This window comes from Harpia harpyja, chromosome 5 (genome assembly GCF_026419915.1).
Source record: "Harpia harpyja isolate bHarHar1 chromosome 5, bHarHar1 primary haplotype, whole genome shotgun sequence".
NCBI classification, from domain to species: Eukaryota; Metazoa; Chordata; class Aves; order Accipitriformes; family Accipitridae; genus Harpia; species Harpia harpyja.
Genome location: NC_068944.1, coordinates 18,284,625 through 18,286,672, shown reverse-complemented (window position 1 = coordinate 18,286,672; position 2,048 = coordinate 18,284,625). Strand labels below are relative to the sequence as shown.

At 39.4% G+C, this 2,048-nt stretch overlaps 1 protein-coding gene across 1 annotated transcript; it reads right to left on the bottom strand.

Annotated features, from left to right (window-relative positions):
- Positions 1-241: 241 nt before the first annotated feature.
- On the bottom strand, positions 242-1,201 carry MC2R (melanocortin 2 receptor). The gene has a single exon (XM_052787365.1). The coding sequence runs from the start codon at positions 1,199-1,201 to the stop codon at positions 242-244; it is 960 nt and encodes a 319-aa protein (XP_052643325.1).
- Positions 1,202-2,048: the final 847 nt, after the last annotated feature.

The window sequence follows — 2,048 nt, the reverse complement described above, 5'->3', positions numbered from 1 at the left end:
TGCATGAAAATTGTCAGCAGAATTAACTTAATCAGTAATATTTCTGGAGGTCTGGTTGGCAAGGATTTGTGTGCATACTTAGTTTTTATGCATTCTTTGGTAGCCTTCTGAAAATCACTGGCAGTACCCTACAAGCATAGTATTACTTTGGGCATAATTGTTGGTATTTTTAACTCTGCAAACTAATGTTTCACAGCACCCCATAGGTGTGCTTCTATAATCTTCATTTTTCATGAAGTGTTTACCAGTTCCAGTTTGACCTGGCACAGCAGAACATCTTCTTAAATGTACTCCGTAATTCTGGGCTTCGGAATGCAAAAATCATTGGGTCGATGATTGCGTTGCACATTATGAGCGTCCCATTCACATGGAAAATGGACATGTAGCAGGCACAGTAAGGGTTTTGGGGGCAAAACCTTGCTAAGAGGATGTGAAGAACAAAGGGGGCCCAACAGCAAAGGAAAACTCCAAGGAAAATAGTCAGTGTAATGGCTCCTTTCATGTTAGTTCTCTGATGGACTGTGCTGGTTGGCAGTGAGGCGATCTTTTTAGCATGAGATCGAGCCAGGAGGAACATATGGACATAGAGGCACAGTATAAAAAACATCATTAAAGGGAACAGGATGGTGAAGGGAATGACTGTTGCTGCTTCATAGGAGAAGAGGGCAATGGCAATGCTACTGCCAGCACAGAATGTCCAAATGATTGCCAGGATAACCAAGGCCCTTCTTAGTGTCATGATGTTATGGTACCGCAAAGCGTAGAAGATAGTGATGTATCTGTCTGCTGCAATAGCTAACAAGCTGAAAATCGACCCCAGTAAAGACAGAATGAACATGGAATCCATGGCATCATCCAGCTTTTTCTCAAAATCCCCACGACGTGTCAGGTACCCCATTTTGCACAAGATGATAAAGATGTTCTCCAGAGTTTTGTACAAGCTACCTAACATGTCTGAAATGGCTAAACTGCAAATGAAGAAGTACATGGGCAAATGCAAATTCTTATTTCTAACAACAGCAATAAGGACAAGCAGATTTTCCAGTATTCCAGCAGCAGCAACAGTGAAAAAAACTTCCTCAGGCACCACGACCTGGGTGCAGTCAGTGATATTTAAGGAGAAATCACTTATATTTTCAAGGGAAGGAATGCTTGTCTGCCCTGGGTGTTTGATTAGGTTGGAAGGTCTCTCAGTGCTCATTTCTTCTGGTTGTGGAAAGAATCTGGACTGTTGTTTTTCAGGCTTGGCTTTATTCTGAAGCTGACCTGTCAGTCAGACCATTCCTCTTCTGATGAAGGCTTTCTCCTTCATCTGGAGCAATTTTAAGACTTAACTGAAATGTTTGGAATTTCTCCTACAATAAAACATGTAGAAACATAAATATCAAGAGGAAATTCACTACACAGATATGGCAAAAATAGACATTTGAAATATCACCTATTGCAATGTAATGAACATATCATCAGAGAGCGGCAAAGTTGGTTTGGATAAAATAAGAACTGCTCCAGGCTTTGCTGAGCCTTGGAGGAAAACAAAGTGTAAATTCTCCTTTAGCTTCAAAGCAGTTTTAAAAAATATATGTAGTTTTCTTTACCAATGAACATCCCACATTTACTGAGACTGATTTGACAGACTTCAAGAGTTTGGCAATCTTTACTGGCCCAGCTGTTTGCTTTGAGAAAGTCTGGCATTTCTCACAAGATCTGCAGTATTAGACACAAATAAGACCAATGCCAAGATAACTGTTGTCCAGGACAGTAACATGTTTACCACCACACTACTGATGGTGAAATGAAATGCCCTCAATTTAGATGTGAACATTTGTAAACACAGATGTTTTTAGAAGCATGTTAGATATTAGTGAGAGGCTTCCTTTTCATTTAAATTGAAAGCCTCTTTTGATTTGATGAACATATTTCTAAAGCAGATTAAGATCCAAAGTACAATCTTTTCTTGGCTGTATTTTACAACTATCTAAAAGACCAAATGTTTATTTCAGTATCAAGATGATGTTTTCCTTTCTCCATAATGGTCCTGCTCTAAACTA

Bases quoted from the DNA above. Each gene is read 5' to 3' on its own strand.
- MC2R (XM_052787365.1), bottom strand. From the start codon at position 1,201: ATGAGCACTGAGAGACCTTCCAACCTAATCAAACACCCAGGGCAGACA.